Source organism: Diaphorina citri, unplaced genomic scaffold, assembly GCF_000475195.1.
Source record: "Diaphorina citri unplaced genomic scaffold, Diaci psyllid genome assembly version 1.1 scaffold123, whole genome shotgun sequence".
NCBI lineage: Eukaryota > Metazoa > Arthropoda > Insecta > Hemiptera > Psyllidae > Diaphorina > Diaphorina citri.
Window position 1 is genome coordinate 389,060 of NW_007377560.1, and position 23,492 is coordinate 412,551.

The 23,492-nt window shown below is 38.7% G+C and overlaps 4 protein-coding genes across 6 annotated transcripts in view; 3 read left to right on the forward strand and 1 right to left on the reverse strand.

Moving 5' to 3' along the window:
• Positions 1-2,050: 2,050 nt before the first annotated feature.
• Positions 2,051-11,562, reverse strand: LOC103524869 (broad-complex core protein isoforms 1/2/3/4/5-like). The gene is made up of 2 exons (XM_008489910.3): positions 10,981-11,562; positions 2,051-3,391 (listed from the first exon to the last, which is right to left on the reverse strand). The coding sequence occupies exons 1-2, from the start codon at positions 11,170-11,172 to the stop codon at positions 2,051-2,053; spliced, it is 1,533 nt and encodes a 510-aa protein (XP_008488132.1). The 5' UTR covers positions 11,173-11,562.
• LOC103524840 (dicer-like protein 1) lies at positions 8,991-14,030 on the forward strand. 3 transcript variants are annotated; one of them, XM_008489876.2, is made up of 3 exons: positions 8,991-9,347; positions 13,084-13,275; positions 13,668-14,020. In XM_008489876.2, the coding sequence occupies exons 2-3, from the start codon at positions 13,088-13,090 to the stop codon at positions 13,903-13,905; spliced, it is 426 nt and encodes a 141-aa protein (XP_008488098.1). In that variant the 5' UTR covers positions 8,991-9,347; positions 13,084-13,087; the 3' UTR covers positions 13,906-14,020. The 3 variants fall into 3 exon arrangements, with proteins under 3 accessions (XP_008488098.1, XP_008488097.1, XP_026675957.1); XM_008489875.2 differs by lacking the exon at positions 8,991-9,347 and adding an exon at positions 12,298-12,618 and having other exon boundaries at positions 13,668-14,026; XM_026820156.1 differs by lacking the exon at positions 8,991-9,347 and adding an exon at positions 12,820-12,853 and having other exon boundaries at positions 13,668-14,030.
• A 1,892-nt stretch (positions 14,031-15,922) lies between these two features.
• LOC113465546 lies at positions 15,923-18,583 on the forward strand. Its single transcript, XM_026820159.1, has 3 exons — positions 15,923-16,062; positions 17,269-17,432; positions 18,388-18,583. Exons 1-3 carry the CDS (start codon positions 15,984-15,986, stop codon positions 18,556-18,558), a joined length of 414 nt encoding a protein of 137 aa, XP_026675960.1. The 5' UTR covers positions 15,923-15,983; the 3' UTR covers positions 18,559-18,583.
• A 565-nt stretch (positions 18,584-19,148) lies between these two features.
• LOC103524870 overlaps positions 19,149-23,492 on the forward strand; it is a 6,622-nt gene continuing 2,278 nt past the window's right edge. Inside the window, exons 1-6 of the mRNA XM_026820121.1 lie at positions 19,149-19,309; positions 19,785-19,935; positions 20,153-20,157; positions 20,328-20,493; positions 21,149-21,268; positions 22,745-22,942. Of these exons, the coding sequence (XP_026675922.1) occupies positions 19,186-19,309; positions 19,785-19,935; positions 20,153-20,157; positions 20,328-20,493; positions 21,149-21,268; positions 22,745-22,942 (764 nt within the window). The 5' untranslated portion in view covers positions 19,149-19,185. The remainder of the gene's footprint in view (positions 19,310-19,784; positions 19,936-20,152; positions 20,158-20,327; positions 20,494-21,148; positions 21,269-22,744; positions 22,943-23,492) is intronic.

Genomic DNA, 23,492 nt, shown 5'->3' on the forward strand with positions numbered 1-23,492 from the left:
GAGCAGAATCTACAATGAAAAGATAGAGCAGAATGTACCATGAAAAGATAGAGCAGAATCTACAATGAAAAGATAGAGCAGAATGTACCATGAAAAGATAGAGCAGAATCTACCATGAAAAGATAGAGCAGAATGTATCATGAAAAGATAGAGCAGAATGTACTATGAAAAGATAGAGCAGAATGTACCATGAAAAGATAGAGCAGAATCTACCATGAAAAGATAGAGCAGAATGTATCATGAAAAGATAGAGCAGAATGTACTATGAAAAGATAGAGCAGAATGTACCATGAAAAGATAGAGCAGAATCTACCATGAAAAGATAGACCAGAATGTACCATGAAAAGATAAAGCAGAATGTACCATGAAAAGATAGAGCAGAATCTACCATGAAAAGATAGACCAGAATGTACCATGAAAAGATAAAGCAGAATGTACCATGAAAAGATAGAGCAGAATCTACCATGAAAAGATAGACCAGAATGTACCATGAAAAGATAAAGCAGAATGTACCATGAAAAGATAGAGCAGAATCTACCATGAAAAGATAGACCAGAATGTACCATGAAAAGATAAAGCAGAATGTACCATGAAAAGATAGAGCAGAATCTACCATGAAAAGATAGAGCAGAATGTATCATGAAAAGATAGAGCAGAATGTACTATGAAAAGATAGAGCAGAATGTACCATGAAAAGATAGAGCAGAATCTACCATGAAAAGATAGACCAGAATGTACCATGAAAAGATAAAGCAGAATGTACCATGAAAAGATAGAGCAGAATCTACCATGAAAAGATAGACCAGAATGTACCATGAAAAGATAAAGCAGAATGTACCATGAAAAGATAGAGCAGAATCTACCATGAAAAGATAGACCAGAATGTACCATGAAAAGATAAAGCAGAATGTACCATGAAAAGATAGAGCAGAATCTACCATGAAAAGATAGACCAGAATGTACCATGAAAAGATAAAGCAGAATGTACCATGAAAAGATAGAGCAGAATCTACCATGAAAAGATAGAGCAGAATGTATCATGAAAAGATAGAGCAGAATGTACTATGAAAAGATAGAGCAGAATGTACCATGAAAAGATAGAGCAGAATCTACCATGAAAAGATAGACCAGAATGTACCATGAAAAGATAAAGCAGAATGTACCATGAAAAGATAGAGCAGAATCTACCATGAAAAGATAGACCAGAATGTACCATGAAAAGATAAAGCAGAATGTACCATGAAAAGATAGAGCAGAATCTACCATGAAAAGATAGACCAGAATGTACCATGAAAAGATAAAGCAGAATGTACCATGAAAAGATAGAGCAGAATCTACCATGAAAAGATAGACCAGAATGTACCATGAAAAGATAAAGCAGAATGTACCATGAAAAGATAGAGCAGAATCTACCATGAAAAGATAGAGCAGAATGTATCATGAAAAGATAGAGCAGAATGTACTATGAAAAGATAGAGCAGAATGTACCATGAAAAGATAGAGCAGAATCTACCATGAAAAGATAGACCAGAATGTACCATGAAAAGATAAAGCAGAATGTACCATGAAAAGATAGAGCAAGAATTATTACATCTTGGAATGTCAGCGTCACCCTCGTTGTTCGTTCTGTTAAAGCCCACGAAACTGTCAGGTAATTTGTCAGCGGAATAGCAATGTTCTTCCGATGTCATAGCGGAACCTTGTTGACTATCTTGAACATCGATTCGCATGGTTTCCAATTTCCCAGCTGATTCTCCAACATTGACTATCTGATCAACATGATTTCTAGTTCTACCACCTCCAGTACGCTGGCGTCTGTTTTCTTTCTCCCCATCCTCATCACTTCCATCTCTATCATCATACTCCTCCTTCACAAACACAGTCACGTAGCAGTTGTTCTTCGCACACTTTCCAGTTTTCACTATGGACACGTTGGTATTGGCGTTGTTTTCAATCACAATGGGTTTGAAGTCGACGTCAAAATTAACATCCAGTTTGTTCAGACCCTTATGGAAATAAATATCTTCGTCGTCACTTATCATTTGGTTCGTCACAGCCATGTTTTCTTCTTTTCGTTCGTACGTTCCATTGGGTCCAATTTTCCCTCCAAACGCCAAGTCTTTCTTTCCCTCTCCCCACGGCGGTCTGTCTTCGTGTTTACAGCCATGTTTTCTTGTTTTCGTTCGTACGTTCCATTGGGTCCAATTTTCCCTCCAAACGCCAAGTCTTTCTTTCCCTCTCCCCACGAGGGTCTGTCTTCGTTTTGTCCATATCCGAATACACCTTCACTATTCATATTAGTTTCACTATTCTCATCGCTAGTCTCTATGACAACCTCGTTATCCACAATGTGGAAATTATCACTCACGCCCTCCCCATCTTCCAGACTTGCACAGTTGTAATTGCAACTCAGTCCCACAGGTCTTGAGTCACCTTTACCTTGTGTGACTTCACTTCTGCTGGCATTTGCTAGAACAACACCGACAGGCGTTCCTTCCATTCTTGTATAGGGAATGTTACCTTCACTATTTCCATTGCCGCTCGTTATGCCGTTAGATCCACTTCTGCAGTTATACCCCTGTGTATTATTAAATCCATTTGTACTCAGGGACACATTTGATTCATTAAATTGGTTTGTAATATTTGATCCATTTTTACAATTTGATCCATGAATATCGTTCATAACAACCAATTCGTTTGTACTGTTCGAGCCTTGTGCTTCATTTGTAACACTAGATTCATTCGCACAAGGCGGTGTATAGTAGGCATGCTCATTCTTATTCCCATCACTCAACTCAAACACCATCCCATTGTAACTGGACGCGGCGGAGAGCGGTGTATCTGATTTACAAGTTGTGGAGAAATCACACTGCCCTGTGTAACCCCCCTCGTCCAGTTCTTTATCTCCCACACTAGCACAAGGTTTACTACTCGGCTCAAAGTACACATCACCGTTCGTGTCTATCCCAATGAGGCCAATCGGTTCCGGACTTCTCTTGCAGAGTTGCCGTTTCACGCCGTTCCCGCTGACATTATCAAGGGCGTTCTTCAAGTCAAAATATTCATCGTGTGAAAGCACAACATGGGGTTCTTTCCTGTTGTTGGCGTCGATGTTGAAATCGAACGTAATCGTGTTCGGTGGACTCTCAAACGGAGTCTCATGTAACGATTGCAGAATGAGACGGCCATCGTGTGACTCTCTATAATTCAGATTGTTGATTGCTAACACATCGAGCAGGGTTTTGAACTTGGCGATGCTTGTCTTCTTGTGATTGCTGATGATGGCGTGTCCGTAGTAGAGGAAGCTCAACAGTTGAAGCACATCGTGTGATTTCAAATTGGCAAAGATAAGGACGAGCTTGGCCACGCTCGGGAATTTGAACAGGAATTCCTGTAACAGGGGAAGAGGAAGACGCGGGGAAATTAGAAACAAAAAGATTTCCATTTGTATTAAACATGATTATGTTGTGTGTAAGGGGAACCCACAAAATGAGAGCAGCATCATTTATGTGTTTAGGTAAAAGTGTTTGAGACTTTGAGTACCTAGAGGTATCAACTTGATTACTGAAAAAAGAGATCTGAGGAACATAAAAATCCTGAAAGTACAAAAAAAAAAAAAAAAACATTACTTTCCTTCCTATAGGATAAGTAAAAAAAAAAATCTTCATGTTACAGGAAAGAAAGGGACAACAGAACAATGTCACAAAAAACATCTTCATATTACTTATTATCATTATTATAATTATTATTATTATTATTATTATTATTATTATTATTATTATTATTATTATTATTATTATTATTATTATATTATTATTATTTTAGTGTTAAGCATATACATAGATGTAAGTTATAAATTGTGAACATACTTGTATAAGTACACAATAAAATATTGATTGATTGATTGAAACAAATTGAGAGTCAAAACCATTTCTACTTTAGAAGAATAAGTACCTACAAAAGAGATCAGCAGGAATAAGTAACTAGAAGTCAAGAGGGAAAAACTTGAAATTTCTGACAGTTTACCTATTAGAGAAAGAGATTTTTTGCAAATCAAATACTTCTCCCTTATGCTTGTTTTGAGGTGGTAAACTTAAACATATCAAACAAGGGGAAAAAATTAAAAAAGTAGGAAAGTACCTACTGAAGTATAAGGTTATACTTAAGTACCCTAAGTAAGTACTAACATGACATAAAGGTTCATGAATACCCATCAACTATTTTCACAGACTGGTCTGAGTCCATAAATCCAAATGCCTTTAAGTAAGATAATTTCAAGCACCTAGGTTTGATTGGTTCTATTTTCGTTACAAGGCAGAGTGCACCCCAAAATAGAAGCACAGAGCAAAAATCTGCAGAGAACTCAACCGGGGACCTTAGATTCACGAGCCTAGTGTAAAGTGAATACCCACTTGGCCATTGAGATTGCTACTATAGGTATTACTTGGATATGGTTTTCTTCCTCCTTGTCTTTTCCCATGTTCAGGTGAGGTTGGCTTTTTTTGTCAGTCTCTCAATCTCTCTCTTTTTTTTTTCACTGTGGGTAAGTGAGTAAGTACCTACTTTCTTAATTTTGGGTAATTTTTACTAAGTACTATAGGTTATATGTACATAGAAACAACATAGGTATCTATCTATGTAGTGTAGCACAGTTGAATAGGTACTAAATCTTTTGATACCTATGACAACAAACTTCATACCTACCTAGATAAGTATGTACTTAAGTACATATTATAAAAAAGAAAAAAAAAATCCATTTCCCCTTCTTTCAGGATACATTATGAAACAAGCTAAACTTATCATACCAAAATAAATCAGCTTATTCCTTGAATTAAATGTCATTTTTTAAAGAGGTTTGATCCCCTTCTTTCAGGATACATTATGAAACAAGCTAAACTTATCATACCAAAATAAATCAGCTTATTCCTTGAATTAAATGTCATTTTTTTACTTAAAGAGGTTTGTTAGAAGGAACTGTAACTGCTGAGTTATTAGACTTATGACATAGGTATCAACATATCGTCCACAAAAGCAAAGAGAGAAGGAATAAGAACAGGAGAAAGCCAGCTGTTACAAGAACAAACCTCATCTGTAAAGGATACACCTAGTGCTTACAAGGCAAGCTACACTAGGCTGGCTACATCAAGGTTCAATGTAGCATTAAGTAGTTTGGGAGGAGTACAGCTAACCCTAACCAGCCTAGCAAGCTGGCAGTTCTTCAAAGGGTTCTCTCTGCTTTTAATTAAAGACCAAGCACAAGTCCTCATGATGGTTGACTGCAGTTCAGGACAAGCCAGCCAATTTACTTAACATGGCTGGAGAGCTAGAGACCATCACCCCGGTGTATAGCAGATACAAAAGCATATCTTTTCTTTATTCTGCTATTGCCATTTGGCGAAAGCTAAAGCTGCTACAACAACAACATTGAATAAAAGTTAATGTGGACCAAATCTGGTATAGAGCAACAAGAGCCAAACACTTTGCTCCAAGATCTATCTTTTTTAAGAGTCATACACCAGGGTGATGGTATCTAGACATGTCAAGTTGGCTCATATTGAACCTCAGTCAACCATTGTGAGGACTTGTGCTTGTTTTTTAAAGCAGAGAGAACCCTTTGAAAAACTGCCAGTTAGCTAGGCTGGTTAGGGTTTGTTGTTCTCCTCCCTGTTTATAGTCCCACAGCTAGACTCTTTTTTAAGAGTCATACACCAGGGTGATGGTATCTAGACATGTCAAGTTGGCTCATATTGAACCTCAGTCAACCATTGTGAGGACTTCTGCTTGTTTTTTAAAGCAGAGAGAACCCTTTGAAAAACTGCCAGCTAGCTAGGCTGGTTAGGGTTTGTTGTTCTCCTCCCTGTTTATAGTCCCACAGGTAGACACTAGTCTACTCTCTGTTTAATGTCCTCTAGACAGATAAAAGCCAGAAACAACCCCCAGGTCAACAGTATCTCTTTGATGGTTTGTATTGCATTGATTGATTGTAACCCATCTCCATTGCTTGTGTTTGGTTTTCCTTCAATTTATCGTGTTGCATCCATTGTTTGTGGTCGGCCTTCGATTGTTTGTCCATGGATTGATTGTAATCTGTCTCCGCTGATTGATTGTATTCAATGCATTCTTTAAAGCCTGTATCATCTGGTCGCTTATACTCTCCCTCCATGGACTGTTTATTGAGCTCAATTGACTGTTCGTTTTCCAACGATTCATTGAATCCTATTGCTGGCCCTACATCATCTGCTTGTTTGTCTTCTGCTTCCATGGATAGCTTGTAGTGCACTGACTGCTTGTGGTACTCTTGTCTATCCATGACGTCATTGTACTCTGGATTTCCTCCATCAACCGGTTGATTGTAGTTGTCCACGGGTGATCGATTGTCCAGTGATTGTTCATAGTGTGCTTCCATCGTTTTGTGTTCCATCGATTGATTGTGTTCCACCGATTCATCGCATTCCACGGATGACTGATTTTCCACTAACAGTTTACAATCTACCCGTGGATTATATTCTGCTTGAGTTCATAGTGCGCTTCCATCGTTTTGTGTTCCATCGATTGATTGTGTTCCACCGATTCATCGCATTCCACGGATGACTTATTTTCCACAAACAGTTTACAATCTACCCGTGGATTATATTCTGCTTGCCTGTGTTCCATGGTCTCTTGATCCATCGATTCATCCAATTCCACTGATGACTTGTATTCTTCTTTCACCAATTGTCTGCAGTCTTCCTGTCTCTTGGTGATGTCATTAAATCCCGAATCCTGTACAGCTGTTTTGAATTTTTCCAACCTTTCTTCTCCACCGCTCGATCTGCGGGCTGAGTCGTTGTGTTCAGCGGTACGATCTGCGGGCTGAGTGGTTGTGTTCAGCGGCGTTGTCAGATTTAAATCCCACAGAAACAGCATTGTCAGATTTAAATCCCACGGAAGAAATGTTGTCAGATCTAAATCCCACGGAAGCGTTATTGTCAGATCTAAATCCTACGGAAGCAGGGTTGTCAGATCTAAATCCTACGGAAGCAGGGTTGTCAGATCTAAATACCACGAAAGCAGGGTTGTCAGATCTAAATCCCACAGAAACGGCGTTGTCAGATCTAAAGCCCACGGACGCGGGGTTGTCAGATCTAAATCCAATTGAAGCAGGGTTGTCAGATCTAAATCCCATGGAAGCAGGGTTGTCAGATCTAAATCCCACGGAAGCGGCGTTGTCAGATCTAAAGCCCACGGGCGCGGGGTTGTCAGATCTAAATCCAATTGAAGCAGGGTTGTCAGATCTAAATCCCACGGAAGCGGCGTTGTCAGATCTAAATCCCATGGAAGCCGGTTTGTCGGATCTAAATCCCACGGAAGCGGAGTTGTCAGATGGCATCGCGGAAGCTGACGAGGATTGAGTGGGCAGTGTTGCTGCAACACGAGAAAGAAATGGCAACGCTTGATGGGAACAACGAATAGACTGGGAAAAAAAAACGGGACTAGAAAAAGCTTTTTAACCATCAAAAATGGGAAGAATAGAACTTGGATAAGCTTCTTTTTTTAAACATCTATATTACTTTACCAACTTTATTACCAACGTACCAACTTTATTACCAACATTGTCCCCGGTTTGTAAGGGGCTGACTTTACCAACTACAACTACGCGCTACGTTTACATCTTACCAAGACTTTGGACAATAAAAGGGGAAGGGACAATCAAGATTAACGTACATTTTTCAATAGTGTACGTTTATTGTTATTTATTAAGGTGTGTCCACACCGGCCGTCGATAAGTGTGGACACACCTTTAAGCTTACATTAGACCTCCTAGCTAGGTAACAACGTATCCAATGAAATAAGGTAAGATTTCAGATACGGATTTCTATTTCAGATGAAATTAAGTGCTTTTCTTTTCAAAGATTGTATGTACTTTACTTGATCGTCTCTTACCATTTATACTTAGTTATTATACTAAAAATTCAACGGGTAACTTTTTGGTGTTCTCGTGTTGACCTAGCACCCAAATGGGAAGTATTGTGTCTCTTATCGCCATTTTATCTGCGCACACGAAAATGTCAAAGTTTGAAACGAAAGTGCAAGAGACGAGAATGAACTTTTGGGCAAGAAAGATAACGATTTCGGACCGGGTATTCGGGAAAACGATACGAAATAACGATCTGCTTTTACAAAGTTCTAAATCCTAGGACCGAAACCTTGAAAACCGTAAGCGAAACCTTTTCTAAATTTCTGAAAATCCGAAGGAGAGGAAAAAAAATGTCCAAATTTCGTGATTTGTTTACAGCCTAGTTTTTATAAAATTTATTTCTAGTTCCACTTTTGGTCACTAGAGTACGCCACTACACGGAGTACCAAATCCACGGAGGTAGAGAACCATTGGAGTATTTTCTGTCAACTGATGAAAAGTGAAGCCAATTATAGGGGGACTCCGTTTTTCGAATGAGGGACAAAAAATTTTCGAATGAGGGACAAAAAATTTTCTTACATTCGGCCGATATAGCGGCAAACTACCTGCCTCCTCACCTAGGTGACCCATTGAAATATAAATGAGGTGACCTGATTAGGACTGGGAAAAGCCAGCAACAAACCTGCAGCCAGAAAGCCTTGTTTACATCACACTTCACAATTTTTTTTCTAACATGGCTCAAAGCAAATAGAACCCTTTTAGAAAGGTAGGTGCAAAGTTTCATAGCAAAATTTATTCTGAAATTTGTACATCTATAATCGTATGAAACGAATTGTACATCGTATGAAACGAAAGGAACAGGGAAAAGTAAAACATATTCCGTGAAAATAGGCGAATTTTCAAGAATTTCAAGATTTCTAAACTTTCATTCTTTCATGGTCAGAACTGTAAAAATCTGTGCTTACCTTTCTCGCACCAAAGTACTGAAGAGGCAAGCCATTTCAGCCAATCAGAAGGCGTCAAATCATTACTTTTCAAATCATGTGGTGGGGATAAGAGGGGAGGGAGTATTGCTGATAACGAAAAACGAAAAGGACCAAAGATTCCACATTCCAGTTTCCAGATTCCAGAGAACTCGAACTCGCCCGGATTTGCGATTTTACGGATTGGATTTCGGCTTTTCGCCCGGCGGCCCGGCGTGTCAGAAGTTTTTCTGCTGATTTTGGATTTTAAAGAAGGATTTATTTGTTATTTGTCAGCAAAAATATCCGTGTAGGATGTGATTACTCTTGTTTCTTTGTTCTGATATGAAGTGATTTGTGATTTGATTCCTCCAAACTGTGTTATTGTTGGTCTACTGTAGTACAGTAGTAGGACTTTGAGCCTTTGGCCGTTTCACAGTAATCTCACTTGATATTTACTTTTTCTGCCTTGATTTACTGGCTCTGTGGTGAGTAAAACAGTTTTTTTTTTTTTATCTTGGAAAGTATTAATTATCAAATTCAGTATTGGTAAGTACCATTAAGTCGTACAAAGTTTTACTTTGAGCCAACAATACAGGTGGTTTACAGAGGTCTCTGTCAACAATATAGTGGTCAAGGCACTCACCTCTCACCTGAGCCAAACACTTTGCTCCAAGATCTATCTTTTTTAAGAGTCATACACCAGGGTGATGGTATCTAGACATGTCAAGTTGGCTCATATTAAACCTCAGTCAACCATTGTGAGGACTTGTGCTTGTTTTTTAAAGCAGAGAGAACCCTTTGAAAAACTGCCAGCTAGCTAGGCTGGTTGGGGTTTGTTGTTCTCCTCCCCGTTTATAGTCCCTCAGCTAGACACTAGTCTACTCTCTGTTTAATGTCCCCTAGACAGATAAAAGCCAGAAACAACCCCCAGGACAACAGTATCATGTTGACATTATTTTAGACATGTACCTAGCTAAGAAACCTAACTGCACATGAACTCACACTGTAAACCTGGGGTAACAATAAGACATTATTTTAGACAATACATGTACCTAGCTAAGACCCAGGACAACAGTATCATGTTGACATTATTTTAGACAATACATGTACCTAGCTAAGACCCAGGACAACAGTATCATGTTGACATTATTTTAGACAGATAAAAGCCAGAAACAACCCCCAGGACAACAGTATCATGTTGACATTATTTTAGACATGTACCTAGCTAAGACCCAGGACAACAGTATCATGTTGACATTATTTTAGACATGTACCTAGCTAAGAAACCTAACTGCACATGAACTTACACTGTAAACCTGGGGTAACAATAAGGAGGGGGAATGCTAGTTATAGGTTATAGGTCACAAGCTGCAATGATTTGCCTCCGCTACTTGGCGTGTTCGAGTTGTTTTCGTGCAGAGAACTTCTGTCACGTTTCATATCAGTGTTTATATTCCCGGTGCCAGAGCGGGATGGGTTGGGTGGTGTTGTAACGTCATGACTAGTACTGCAATGATTTAAGGTTTATTGGGTTCTTAGAAAATAGCTTATGTACCTAGCTCAACTGTACCATAAAATTTAACAACATGTTTAATTTGATCCTGGGTTACAAAGAGACAAGTAGTATGATTCCTTGCTAAATAGGTAAGTTACTTCAATAATAAATATGGGTTCCTAAAAATAAAAACTAATTCCTTCTATCTCAGTCTATGACTGCTTTTGTAATCGCTGTTGGAATCGTCATAGCTCATATCGTGTTCCACTTTAGCCATGGAGTTCTCATTGTTGAAGTAGATCTCAGTCTATTTATTTTACAACTCACTACAGATATAGAAATATGCTCTAGGTAAGAAAAGTCCATCCTATCTAGGCCTTCTAATAATAAAAATACACATTGTTTGAGCATAGAAATCTCTTCAAGACCACAGCGTAGCTGAGCAGTAAAGTGAAAGGGATTGTGAGTGCATACTTGTGAATTCAAGAACCTAGAAGACTACACAAGAATAGAAACCATGAAATCTCATCTTAGCACAGCAGCCTCTCAGATATTGAGGTCATGGAACTTGACAAAAAATAATAATGATGATGATTGAGGTAAACATTGTAGAATTCACTTACCGCAAAGAACGGGGAACAACTGGCAAGTACCAACTTATGGACAGGATAGGATTTGTTTTCCACGTACAATATGCAGTCGAATTGTCCAAATTTGAGCAGATTTTTAAACACATTCAACAGAAAGAAATTGCTTTCATGGAGTTCACTAAAAAATTCTATGTAATCACAACTGGTACGTTTCGAGTTACTCATAATTCGAAGAACTTTATAATCAGTTGTGAATGAACACGGGAAAGGTGTTAAAATGGGTTTAATTAAGTGATTAATTTAATGAGATCCGGGATTTAAGTAAGCTTACCAGACACATTTCTTTAAATTCAAAATGAATGCTAAAATTTCAGTGTGTAGAATTTTATCTGCGCACACGAAAATGTCAAAGTTTGAAACGAAAGTGCAAGAGACGAGAATGAACTTTTGGGCAAGAAAGATAACGATTTGAACGATTTCAGACCGGGTATTCGGGAAAACGATACGAAATAACGATCTGCTTTTACAAAGTTCTAAATCCTAGGACCGAAACCTTGAAAACCGTGAAACCTTTTCCAAATTTCTGAAAATCCGAAGGAGAGGAAAAAAAAATGTCCAAATTTCGTGATTTGTTTACAGCCTAGTTTTTATAAATTCATTTTAGTTCCACTTTTGGTCACTAGAGTACGCCACTACACGGAGTACCAAATCCACGGAGGTAGAGAACCATTGGAGTATTTTCTGTCAACTGATGAAAAGTGAAGCCAATTATAGGGGGACACTCCGTTTTTCGAATGATGAGGTCTCCTCTTTCGGAGAGTTTTGCTTCCATTCGGCCGATATAGCGGCAAACTACCTGCCTCCTCACCTAGGTGACCCATTGAAATATAAATGAGGTGACCTGATTAGGACTGGGAAAAGCCAGCAACAAACCTGCAGCCAGAAAGCCTTGTTCACATCATCACACTTCACATCATTTTTTTTTTTCTAACATGGCTCAAAGCAAATAGAACCCTTTTAGAAAGGTAGGTGCAAAGTTTCATAGCAAAATTTATTCTGAAATTTGTACATCTATTACCGTCCACTGCAGTATGAAACGAAAGGAACAGGAAAAATTAAAACTATTCCGTGAAAATAGGCGAATTTTCAAGAATTTCAATATTTCTAAACTTTCATTCTTTCATGGTCAGAACTGTAAAAATCTGTGCTTACCTTTCTCGCACCAAAGTACTGAAGAGGCAAGGCATTTCAGCCAATCAGAAGGCGTCAAATCATTACTTTTCAAATCATGTGGTGGGGATGAGAGGGGAGGGGGTATTGCTGATAACGAAAAGGACCGAAGAACTCGAACAGCTCGAACTCGCCCGGAATTTGTGATTTTGCGGATTAGCGGATTGGATTTCGGCTTTTCGCCCGGCGTGTCAGAAGTTTTTCTGCTGATTTTGGATTTTAAAGAAGGAGAAGGATTTGTTATTTGTCAGCAAAAATATCCGTGTAGGATGTGATTACTCTTGTTTCTTTGTTCTGATATGAAGTGATTTGTGATTTGATTCCTCCAAACTGTGTTATTGTTGGTCTACTGTAGTACAGTAGTAGGACTTTGGCCGTTTCACAGTAATCTCACTTCTCACTTGACATTTACTTTTTCTGCCCTGATTTACTGGCTCTGTGGTGAGTAAAACAGTTTTTTTTTATCTTGGAAAGTATTAATTATCAAATTCAGTATTGGTAAGTACCATATTAAGTCATACAAAGTTTTACTTTGAGCCAACAATACATCAGGTGGTTTACAGAGGTCTCTGTCAACAATATAGTGGTCAAGGCACTCACCTGGTAAACAAGAGGACATGGGTTCAATCCCAGCTAAGACCTGGAACTTCATTTTCAATGGAGCAGTTGCAAATTGGTAAAATAAATATTATCATAATAAATAGTTGATTCCTATGTAAAAAGTTGTGAAAAATCCAAATCTGAGGTCAAAACTCTGAAAAAATAACTTTAGAAGGCTGCAAATTCAATTTTTAATTGCTGTTATAATGAAAAAGTTTAAAGAGTTGTGATGTCAGATAAATATGCAAACATGCAAAATCTGCCCCCTACAAGTATTTCCCCTCTTATATTCTCTGTTTGTTTCAGAGCAATGGCCCAAATGTCAGTAGACATGGATGAAGATGATGATACTCCAAAAGTCTTTGAGACAAGAGAGTATCAAACTTTGCTCCTTGAAGAAGCAAAGACGAGCAATGTGATTCTATACCTGCCCACTGGGTCGGGAAAAACCTACATTGCTCAGATGTTGATCAGGCATTTTGGACACGAGTTGGAAAAGTAAGTGAGAGAGAGAGAGAAAAAGAGAGAGAGAGAGAGAGAGAGAGAGAGAGAGAGAGACCCTAACAAGCCTAGCTAGCTGGCAGTTATTCAAAGGGTTTCCTCTGCTTTTGAAGACCAAGCCCTCACTATGGTTGACTGTGATTCAGGACGGGCAATTATAACATGACTAGAGACCAACACTGTATGGCTCATAATTATGAAGCAGTAGAAGAAAAATAAACATATTTCCGTTAGAACACTTTAATAAATACAAATAAAAAAAAAAAAAAAACATATTTCCTTTACTCTGCCATCACCATTTGACTGAAGCTAAAGCCACAACAAGTACAACAGCATTCTTGGTGTTTGATAAAAAATAAAAACATCAATTGGTTTTCATTTCTTCACAGGCCATTTTCCCAAGGGGGTAAACGTTCATTTTTCCTATGTACAACACAAGCGCTGTTGTATCAACAAGGCAAAGTGCTGCAGAAGAATCTTCCATATAGTGTTGCCTTTTTCTCTGGAGCCGATGCAGTTGACTATTGGACAGATGAGACTTGGAGCAAAATCCTCGACAAATATCAGGTACAAACCAATCTTATGCCTGCCATTCATGCTCAGACCATCTCACAGATCCAGGTCTGACAGACTGCTACAGATATGTAGAAGAAGATGAGTACACTCACTATCAGTGCCCTAAATCACCAAAGTATGGAAAAGTATTTACAATTCCATATTTTGATATGATTCGTCCGAATTCAAAATTCTTGGCTATTACACTATTACACTTGTAAGATACTTTTCCATACTTTGGTGATTTGGGGTAAAGCACCTAGGTTTGATTGGTTCTATTTTCGTTACAAGGCAGAGTGCACCCCAAAATAGAAGCACAGAGCAAAAATCTGCAGAGAACTGAACCGGGGACCTCAGATTCACGAGCCTGGTGTAAAGTGAATACCCACTTGGCCATTGAGATTGCTCCTATAAGTATTACTTGGATATGGTTTTCTTCCTCCTTGCCTTTTCCCATGTTCAGATGAGGTTGGCGTTTTTTGTCAGTCTCTTACTTAATCTCTTTTTTTTTCTTCATTGTGGGTAAGTGAGTAAGTACCTACTTTCTTAATTTTGGGTAATTTTTACGTTCCAAGATAAATGGTATGTACATAGAAACAACATATGTATCTATGTAGTGCAGCACAGTGGAATAGGTACTAAATCTTTTGATACCTATGACAAGTGACAACAAACTTCATACCTAGATAAGTACCTATGTACTTAAGTACATATTATAAAAAAGAAAAAAAAATCCATTTCCCCTTCTTTCAGGATACATTATGAAACAAGCAAAACTTATCATAACTACCAAAATAAATCAGCTTATTCCTTGAATTAAATGTCATTTTTTAAAGAGGTTTGATAGAAGGAACTGTAACTGCTGAGTTATTAGACTTATGACATATCAACATATCATCCACAAAAGCAAAGAGAGAAGGAATAAGAACAGGAGAAAGCCAGCTGTTACAAGAACAAACCTCATCTGTAAAGGATACACCTAGTGCTTACAAGGTAGGCTACACTAGGCTGGCTACATCAAGGTTCAATGTTACAAGAACAAACCTCATCTGTAAAGGATACACCTAGTGCTTACAAGGCAGGCTACACTAGGCTGGCTACATCAAGGTTCAATGTAAGTAGCATTAGTTTGCTTAGGGTTTGTGGATTGAATCTGTAGCATTAGTTTGCTTAGGGTTTGTTGATTGAATCTGAAGAGAATTTGTTGATTGAATAAAAGTTAGTCTGGCTAGGGGACGTTAAACAGAGAGAAGACTAGCATCTGGCTGTGGGACTCTAAACAGGGAGGAGTACAGCTAACCCTAACCAGCCTAGCAAGCTGGCAGTTCGTCAAAGGGTTCTCTCTGTAATTAAAGACCAAGCACAAGTCCTCATGATGGTTGACTGCAGTTCAGGACAAGCCAGCCAATTTACTTCAAAGGGTTCTCTCTGCTTTTAATTAAAGACCAAGCACAAGTCCTCATGATGGTTGACTGCAGTTCAGGACAAGCCAGCCAATTTAACATGGCTAGAGAGCTAGAGACCATCACCCCGGTGTATAGCAGATACAAAAGCATATCTTTTCTTTATTCTGCTATTGCCATTTGGCAAAAGCTAAAGCCATTATTGAGATATTGGGAAAATCCTACAATGCTGCAGTGAGCACCAAAGTTGTGACATAATAACACAAAAAAACTGCATTTACATTTATTTTTTGGTAGGTGCAGAAATGAGAATGTGGAGTTAGAGCCCGCCCGTTCCTACTTGTTGTTCGAGATATTGGGAAAATCCTACAATGCTGCAGTGAGCACCAAAGTTGTGACATAATAACACAAAGAAACTGCATTTACATTTATTTTTTGGTAGGTGCAGAAATGAGAATGTGGAGTTAGAGCCCGCCCGTTCCTACTTGTTGTTCGGGGGGAAAAAAAATCGTGTCTTGTGTAGTAAGAAAATTTTGTAGCCAAAACCAAATGTCAGCCCTTAAGCAATCACCCTAGGGCTGATTGAGAGGCTGACGAAACGCACCGAACCCCGTCTGAACACGGGAAAAGGCGAAGAAAAAGAAGAAGAAGAATAATGTAATGTATTATATGTTATAATCTGTTTGATGTCTTCAGTTCCAATTCAAAGTGCATGGTCTGAATGCGGGGAATGTTACGGCCCTCATCATGATGTTGGCGGCACTCAGAGGCAATTTGGCGGCCGATCTAGGATTGGTGGCCAATCTGATGGAGAGTGCACTCACTTGTAAGTAGTGGTTGGTGGACTCTGGATCTGGAGGGTGGTGGTTCGAGTCCAAATGAAGTCAAAATTTAGCTTAGTGTACCAATTAATTTGGAAACGACGGTTCCCCATTCCCTCTGTCAAACCTCTTTTTTTTTTAAAAAAAAAAAAAAAAAACACTTTCACCATTAGGATTAAAATAGAAGAAAACATTACTTTCCTTCCTATAGGATAAGGAAAGTAAAAATAGCCAAAACTTTGGACATTGGGCCTTGAAGTCTGATGAAAGTGGTTTCGGGGTACTTTATAGTAGCAGGGTAAAATTTGTGTTTCGTACAATCCAATATGGTTTTAATTCATTGTGTTTCCTTTCATTTCATGGATGTTCAGACAATGTTGAGCTTCAACCGTGGTATTACCAACATCCTGGTAGCTACCGATGTGCTGGAAGAAGGGATTGACATTCAGTCTTGTAACCTGGTCATCAAATTTGATCCACCTCAACACACGCGATCCTATGTACAATCAAAAGGTAAGTGATAAATCCTATGTACAATCAAAAGGTAAGTGATGAATCCTATGTACAATCAAAAGGTAAGTGATGAATCCTATGTACAATCAAAAGGTAAGTGATAAATCCTATGTACAATCTAAAGGTAAGTGATGAATCCTATGTACAATCAAAAGGTAAGTGATGAATCCTATGTACAATCAAAAGGTAAGTGATGAATCCTATGTACAATCAAAAGGTAAGTGATAAATCCTATGTACAATCAAAAGGTAAGTGATGAATCCTATGTACAATCTAAAGGTAAGTGATGAATCCTATGTACAATCAAAAGGTAAGTGATGAATCCTATGTACAATCAAAAGGTAAGTGATGAATCCTATGTACAATCAAAAGGTAAGTGGTAGAAACGTTTGATTTTTGTAAAGCTGTGTTCACACCAACCTCAGTGGTGGGGTGATTAGAGCGGTGGACTCTGGATCTGGAGGTTCTGGGTTCGAGTCTAAGTGAAGTCATGAAATTTAGCGTAATGTATTAAGCAGGGAACGAGATTTGTGACAAGTATTTATGCTAAACACAGTTAAAATTCCTTTTTAGTCGACCCGCCGTCCATTCACATCGATCGACGGCCGTCGGCTATGTGTGGACAATGTGGACACGGACTACTGGACACACCTTTAGAGGTTTGATAGAGAGGACCGTAATTTTACTCATCCTTGCAGCATTCACTGTGGTTCGTCACAAGGCGGAACAAATCCTCTCCCAGTATCCCAAGTCTGAGCGATATCTCCAATACAACTCGCCCAAGATTAACCGTCTGCTTCAACTACTTCGCCGTTATAATCCAGACCAGCGAACTATTATCTTCTGTCAACGTCGCGCCACGGTACGTAAAAACTAGTAGTTCTATGAACTGTAGACCTCACTCAGACTATTTTAAGCTGTATCGAAATAGAAAATAAGTATGTAGAAAAAAACCATGTAAAAACAATACAAACTAACCAAATGGAAAATTGTCAAGTTAACACGTATACCTCACTATCGTTCGGTCAATAGATCAGTTGTGCTTACTTGGGTGATGTTTCAAAGTCATAAAGCAGGAAAAATAAGGAAGAACGGAATTTTTCTTTTTCTTCTACGACTTCTAGATACCGAGATAAATCGATTTAAAAAAAAAAAAAACGGTAAGTAAAGCGTGAAGTTTGACGTCACGGCATACGCTCCCGTAGGAGATAACGTCATAATTCATGATTCCCGCTTCGTTTGTTTGTGCGCAAGCGTTTCTGCGCATTTTGACGTGAAATCTGACGTCACAAGTCTTTGAACTTTTTCATTAGAACAGCAATTAAAAATTGAATTTTCAACCTTTTAAAGTTTCTTTTTCGTAGTTTCGACCTCAGATTCGGATTTTTCACAACTTTTTACGTAGGAATCGACCTTTTAGGTATTTAAAATATTTTCCCAAATGCAACTCCTCCATTAATGTTCGCTTTCTTCGATTCTTTTTCGTAGTTTCGACCTCAGATTCGGATTTTTCACAACTTTTTACGTAGGAATCGACCTTTTAGGTATTTAAAATATTTTCCCAACTGCAACTCCTCCATTAATGTTCGCTCTCTTCGATTTCGAGACGATAAGACCCTAGCAGTTACAGTTCCCTCTATCAATAGCCCAGGAAAAATTACAAATTATCGTAGTACCTCTTCGATTTCGGGACGATAAGACCCTAGCAGTTACAGTTCCCTCTATCAATAGCCCAGGAAAAATTACAAATTATCGTAGTACTACTCGTACCTCATTAAAATCGTGTGATGTTCACAGTAGATCTTTTTTCTTGGCAGGTGAAAATGTTGTACCACCTGCTGAAGAAGGTGGCCCAACATAGTCCAGGGTATGAAAGTATCAAACCGGACTTCATGGTGGGAGTCAGCACACATCTGGTACAGAACACTAAACTGGCCGAGTTCACCAAGAAACAAGATAAACTCGTAAGTAAACGCACAGACCACTAAACTGGCCGAGTTCACCAAAAAACAAGATAAATTCGTAAGTAAACGTACAGAACACTAAACTGGCCGAGTTCACCAAGAAACAAGATAAACTCGTAAGTAAACGTACAGAACACTAAACTGGCCGAGTTCACCAAAAAACAAGATAAACTCGTGGTGGCCAAATAGCCAACCTGTGTGCTTGAACCTCCGAGTGGTTTGAATCTGGAGGTGCTGGGTGCGTATCCCGGCCGGGGTGGAAATTTTCTTACCATATGTAATGTAATGCAATGTAGCTTTATTTATTTTTCATATAAATTTACACAAAGGTATATAGGTACAATGGAAAAATTACATGTTTAAACAAAATTGGTAAAGTACATACTTACATAGTAATAAGGATACATGAGGTACACAATAGGGCTGCCTGGAAGAGACTGACAAGAAACGCCGACCCTATTTAAATAGGAAAAGGCTAGGAAGAAGAAGAAGCCATCCTAGTTAATCTTAGAGGGTAGGGACGTCTGCCTTTTTACGGTTAGGGGTATTTTGACAGCTTCTTGGTGGTTTTTGGCATAATTCAATAGGACAAGGAAAGTCGTGTGATGTTCACACCAGATTTTTTTACTTTGTCTCTAGGTCGTACTGCGCATGCCGCTGTCATGTCCCATCTATGAGGAAATACAGGGGGATTGGTATAAGGATGGTGAGGATACAATCAAGCTTGCGTTTCAGAACGCTGCATTCCAAGCGGTGCAGCGATTGCATCAAATCGGTGAGTTGTACAACGTTCAGGTGAGAATACAATCAATCTTCCGTTTCAGAACGCTGCATTCCAAGCGGTGCTTCGATAGCATCAAACCGATGAGTTGTACAACGTTCTGGCCCGGCGCACATTGGAAGCGTAGTCGCGCCACTGTTCCTATCATTAGTTACCTAAAAAAAAGGAAAAAAAACTATGAAAGTGATTGAGAGTCTTTATGAATTTCTCAGGCTTGATTTTTACAGCTCTGAGCTTGGAGTTTGTGAAAAAAGATTCTTGAAAGACGGAGATCGATTGCAAAAAAAAAAAAAAAAAGGGCTGGGGTTTTGAAAAAAAAATTTTTAAAAGACGGGAATGATTAAAAAAAAAAAAAAAAAAAAAAAAAAAAAAAAAAAAACAATGCTGTGAAATCCAGAAAAGGTTGTGAAAACGCTCTGCTTTACCACAAATAAATTCATGATTTAATTGATTTTTGATTTATGTACAGGAGAATTGACGGATGAGCTTCGTCCTGTAGACAGATACGAGGATCCTACCAATGACAAGGAGTGGTTCCCCAACTATGCTGTAAGTTATTATACCCAGTTTTACTTCACATTTTCAAGGAGAACAATATCCCCGCAAAAACACCCCTTCCGGTAGAGCTAGAACTTCGGAATTTCGCAGGCATAATAAGGATGAAATTTTAAGCATTTCTATTGCAATCAGCGTGTTTCGAACTTCCTTTATCAGCGAAGAAAAAAAAAAGTGGTTGAGCCCCATTAAAGAAATAATAATATTAAGTTTATTGTTAACATTCAGAATCCTTTACAGACTTTTCTTTATGTATCCCTCTAAGTGCTTGTGTACTTTCAGGGGCGGTTTACATATTTCATTAGTATTTATAATTCATTATTGTTAGTGAGATGATATTACTGTAATTTCTTCTTCATTTCTACTTATTATTATTTCTTGTTTTTTTGTTGTTTAAATTTAAAGCATCTAGTTATATTCTGTAATTGAAATTCCTTATTGGATGTCTCTATTTCAGCGGAAATCTCCAAGCTGCAGCGGTTCCAGACCTATCTGTTCCGGCAAGTTCTACCCGATTGTGTCAAGAGTTTCATGGTGCCCACTGGATCCTCCACTGAATACAATGCTTTCCTAGTAGTCCCCGTGGAACCCCAGCCAGGCGCCACTGACTATCAAATCAACTGGTGAGATATTTACTTTCTTCTGCCAATGTCCTAGAATTTATGCGTACCCCGTTTTTCTCGGAGCATGTTTGAAAAAAAAAAACGTAATTCTTTGATTTTTACTACCGAATATTTGGCAATATCGCGATTCGCAAAGTCTGTGCCGTTTTTTTTTTTTTATATCGCATATTTGTTTTCTATGTTAAATTTTATGTATATTGAACTTACTGACTTTCATCTTTGCGGTTCGCGGTTTTCGCGGAATTCGGAAAACGGGAATCACAAAAGTGCCTCCAAAGTACAAGTGCGACCCATCAAATCAGAGTGTTTTGCTCCCAAATCTTATGGTTTCATTGTTATTTCAATTTGGTCCAATATTTCGCTGTTTGCGTTTTGCGCGGTGTTCGCGAAATCCGCGAGTCCTACATATTTATCAAAAGTACGTATATGACATATCAGATCATACTATTTGTTACTCATAAATCTTGTAGTGATATTCCTTTTTCAATTCACTTCATTTTTGACGGTTCGCGGTGTTCGCGAAATTTTTCGGAGTTTTGACGTAGGAATCGACCATCTATTAATAGTTTTTACCCAATTGCAACTGCTCCATTGACCTTTTTTTTATTGTTTCTTATTTTTACCGAAATACAACTGCTCCCTTGTTGAATTTCAGGCCTCTAGTGCAGAGAGTACAAAATCTACCCGTAGTGACTGAAGAGGAACCGAGTGTAGATTCGAGGAAGAATCTGCAGTTGAATCCGGACAACTATCTACATAATGTAGTCATTCCTTGGTAAGTAAATCTACATAATGTAGTCATTCCTTGGTAAGTAAATCTACATAATGTAGTCATTCCTTGGTAAGTAAATCTACTGGAATTTTGTGCTAAGCTGCTAAGTATACTTGAATGCTTAATGCCGTCCAATTGATGATTTGATAACTTGGAGCACGGTTAGCCCAGTTGTAACGCGCTTGCTTGTCATGCAGAAGATCCGGGTTCGAATCTCACCATCGATAACTAACAGATACTACACTATCACAAGTCCTACCTGTTTAGTACTCAGGAACCTTGCTATCTTCACGTCACTCCTCAGTTCCATACCATCCAGGGTTTATACGCGACCTGGAAAACCTGGAAAAGTCATGGAATCTGAAAATCGGCGAAAAAGTCATGGAATAGTCATGGAAAATCGTGAAAATTTAAAGAAAACCTGGAAAAGTCATGGAATTTGCCACCCGGTTAAAAACTACAAATAATGTTAAAATTGAATATCAAGTTTTTTCCAAAAAAATGGCCTGCGGCGCATTCCCCCTCCTATTCCTTGACGTTCTGCATATTGCATATTTTATTTAAATGAAGGTGTAACCTTACTGATTTTTAAATACCTTCGCCCCCTAATTTTCTGGAAAACTCATGGAAATTTTCTGGAAAAGTCATGGAATAGTCATGGAAAAGCGTATAAACCCTGGTCTAGTAGATACAGATAGAAAGAAGGTAACTGATTAAACGATGTCAAGGCTAGCACCCAGCGGAAACCTTTGTATCGCAATATGTTTCAAATGTCGAGCAACGTTCAAGATAGTAAGCACTAAAAGCCTAGAAAAATGATCGAGAAAAGAGTCTGGAGATTAGAAAAACTTGTGGCAAAAACATTTCTGGATAGTTGAGATTTTTTTTAAAAGAGGTTTGGCAGAGGGAACTGTAACTGCTATGGTCTTATCGTCCCGAAATCGAAGAGAGAAGGAAGACCGGATAAGAGAAAGCCAGCCGTTCCGAGAACGAACATTATCCCATCAGGATAAAATCCGCCCCGGGCGGGAATCGAACCCGCGGCCTAGCGCTTACAAGGCAGACGTTAATGTAATCGGGTCAAAATTTCGATGGTCAGTTTTTAGTGTCAAAACACGTTTTGAGGTCCCTAGAGTCTAAATCCAAAGTTTCAGCCATTGGTCCGTGTGTGTGTCTGTCTGTATGTAAACAAAATATCTCGAGAACGGTAAGAGCTAGAGACTTGAAATTTGGTATGTAGATGTCAAATGTGACAAGGATGCGACACGAAACTTTTGGTTGAGATAGGTGCTGCGGTTGGCGGTATATTGACCGCTTTTTGGCGGTTTTCAGCTATACCGACTAAACGGTTAGAGATATTGTAAAAGTTTGGCTATAAGAACAAGAACACCCAAAATAAGCATCATTCAATAGGATAAGGAAAGTCGTGTGATGTTCACATCAGATTTTTTAAGTTGATTTCTCTTCCCCTCCTGTCAGGTATCGTCACAATGGGCAGCGTCAACCCTACCTGGTGACTCACATCTCTCCCCTCACGTCCTCCTCCCGCTTCCCCGACCATAACCTCTCCTACTCCGGGTACTACCAGGAGAAATACAACACCACCCTGTATAATCCGAATCAGTTCATGCTATGCGTCAAACCTGTCACGTCAAATCTCAACTTCCTGTGTCCACGGTACGTACGGATGATACACACTGTTTTTTTTTTCTTTTTTTTTTCAATGGGGTTTTGATGTAATGTAAATGCAGTTTCTTTGTGTTATTATGTCACAACTTTGGTACTCACTGCAGCATTGTAGGATTTTCCCACTATCTCAATAATCCTAAAATCCAATGTTTACATACCATGCTGGCACCGGTCGTTATGCGTATTTATATGTCATTGCTACTCATTTTCCTCACGAGGCTGAGTGGGCCCCGCAACAGCCAGTCACGGAATCAATCATTTGGATGATACAAATTTCCTGACCCCGCCGGGAATCGAACCCGGGTCTCCCGCGTGCAAGGCGAGCGCAGTGACCACTACGCCATGAGAGCTGACTAATAATAATAATAATACTATTTTAGATATTCTTATTATTTTCATTTTTCAACTGGGAGAGACTCTCAAGACGTAGAGAAAGAAAATAATTTTAAACATGTCTACAATATTATACTATCTAGGTACTGATAGGTACCTACTCGTATGTCTTTTTTTTTTTTTTTTTTTTTTTTTTTGCCTGGGG